This window comes from Penaeus vannamei, chromosome 11 (genome assembly GCF_042767895.1).
Source record: "Penaeus vannamei isolate JL-2024 chromosome 11, ASM4276789v1, whole genome shotgun sequence".
In the NCBI taxonomy this organism is placed as follows: Eukaryota; Metazoa; Arthropoda; class Malacostraca; order Decapoda; family Penaeidae; genus Penaeus; species Penaeus vannamei.
The window spans coordinates 32459428-32461927 of NC_091559.1; the positions used below are offsets into that span (position 1 = coordinate 32459428).

At 50.6% G+C, this 2500-nt stretch overlaps 1 protein-coding gene across 1 annotated transcript in view; it reads left to right on the top strand.

Moving 5' to 3' along the window:
• The first annotated feature begins 1495 nt into the window (after positions 1–1495).
• LOC138863300 (Krueppel-like factor 16) overlaps positions 1496–2500 on the top strand; it is a 3422-nt gene continuing 2417 nt past the window's right edge. The window contains exon 1 of the mRNA XM_070127490.1: positions 1496–1583. Coding sequence (XP_069983591.1) covers positions 1496–1583 — 88 coding nt within the window. The remainder of the gene's footprint in view (positions 1584–2500) is intronic.

Here is a 2500-nt window from a genome sequence, read left to right on the forward strand (position 1 = left end):
GTCACGGCGAGGCTGGAGGGCGAGCGGCTCAAAGGCCTTCGGATCGAGGCGAGAGAAAGGGAGAGAAAGGGGAGGGGGATAAATGGGGAAGGGGCAGAAGACTGATCGCCACAGACAGATGGAAATAATCTAAATAACACCAGAGAACCAGCACACAGAAATCCTTCGAACGCTACACTCACAGACACACACACGAGCCCCAAGCGGTAGAATAATTAAGCAAAGAACACCGAAAGTGAACAGGGAAGAGAAAAAGGCGGGAAAGCATAACATACATACAGAAAATCCATTAGAATCTTACTCATTACTTCGGTGCTCGTTGTTTCACATTAGCTTATTTGTCGGTCACTCAGGTTACTGATTCAATTATCATAATATATCACAATCATACTCACCACGACATCATTACTTATGTTACAGAATCTGAAGAGAGATTTCGGGGCCAAGTAACATCAATGAAAAACAGCTGCAATATACTGCTTCTTCCCTCCTCCCTCCCTCCCCTCCTTTCTCACTCCCTCCTTCCCCTCCTTCTTCCCTCTTCCCTCCCTCCCCTCCTTCTTCCCTCCTCCCTTCCTCCCCTCCTTCTTCCCTCCTCCCTCCCCTCCTTCTTCCCTCTTCCCTCCCTCCCCTCCTTCTTCCCTCCTCCCTTCCTCCCCTCCTTCTTCCCTCCTCCCTCCCCTCCTTCTTCCCTCCTCCCTCCCTCCTCCCTCCCCTCCTTCTTCTCTCCTCCCTCCCTCCCCTCCTTCCTCCCTCCCCCCTCCCCCCCCTCCTTCTCTCCTCCCTCCCTCCCCTCCTCCTTCTCTCCCTCCCTCCCCTCCTTCTTCCATCCTCCCTCCATCCCCTCCTTCTTCCCTCCTCCCCGCTATTATCAACTTTACCGCTGATAATGACATGACATCGGTAAGAGCGTATAAAAAATTAAATACTTTCAGACCCCGTAAACTATGTTAATCCAGAACATGTATTTCATTAAAAAAAAGATATTTTCAACCCCAAATTGTGGCTTTGGCAACATGCATTCGAGATCAACCAAACACTGTCTCGTAAGTCAAGTGTTTTTGTCCTCCAGATTATGGCGTTAATCTCCGCGAGAGCACTTGGGTGAGGTTTAGTGCGGAAATTTCGATTCCACCTGAAGTGTTCAGTGGGAAGTCTTATAAGCGAGAGTGTTTGTGCTCAGCTGGATGGGAAAAAATAAGATAAGTAAAGCTAGACAGAAAGGGCACAGGAAAAGCCCAGCGTATACAAAGTCGACTTGGGTCGGACAGGTAATGTGTCACTCCTCGAGACAGGTCCTAGGCCGCCTCCCCTCCCCCCTCCCCAAGGGACCTCCTCCCTCGCCAGAAACACCCTTTCCTCTTCTCCCTCTCCCCCCCCCCCTCTGACCTCCGGCTCCCGCCTTACACCTCCCCCTGGGACCTCCTCACCCCCATCGACGTCTCCTCCCCTCTTCTTCTTCCTCCGGCCCCCTCTCCCCCCCCCCCTCCGAGGTATGGCCGCAGATAGAGATGTCAACTTGACAGGTGGAACAAATCGGGCCATTATCCCGCCACCTTATTACTGCGAGCGTATGTGTGAAGGTGAGCGAGTACGTGTCGCAGGTAGGAGATATGTATGGTTTGTTTCATATTCATACAAATCATACACTATATGTAACTATGAAAATGCATATGTGCACATGTATGTTTCATTTTTTTTACGAAGCGAACACTTCATCACCTGAAACCCCGCGGTCGGAGCCTCGCGAGGCCGCCGCCCTTGAGCTCGGTGACGGCTCGCCAGGTTTTCGCCGAAGTTCCGTCTCGGGAAAGAAGTGCTTGGAAGAGTTTAGCGCTCGGCCTCTAATCCCTCGGGCGGGGAGGAGGTGGGGGTGAGGGACGAACGACAAGAGGAAAGGATCTTAAAGGATTTACTAGGATTACTTTTCTCGAGAGCGACCTTAGCTGACCTTCTACCCGGCTAATGAACTCGGGCCGGTAATGGACTCCGGTCAGTAATGAACCCGCGACTCACTAATGGAGTCCCGTCGGTAATGAAGCCTTTCGTTCTGCAACGGATTAAAAGGCAGCTTATGCACACTTCAGCCGCCGCCGCGACGCTAATCCCGCCGGGACGAGGCGATTCGAAAGGGATTCAGGGTCGCTTCCTCCCTGGGCAGGAGGTCTCAAGCCATTCGAAATATCGGCTCCATAACTCATGCATACATCAATAGAAGATATGTTTAGCTTATGATCTGGATAATGGCTGAAATATAATCAACGCTCCCAACAACTGGTCAAAATTGTCTGAGTGTTCTTACCATAGTAAGTTTGAACAAGCGTCCGTTCAGCTATTGCAGAGGAGCCACCAAAGCGTCTCATGCACAGGCAACTAGAGCTTCAAACCTGCTATGGAGGACAGCAATAATTAGACTTCGAAATTCAGTACCCGTGTGATGCATATATATATTTTTCATTCTGACGAGTATTAGAGGACACAGTCATCACTGAAACTAATT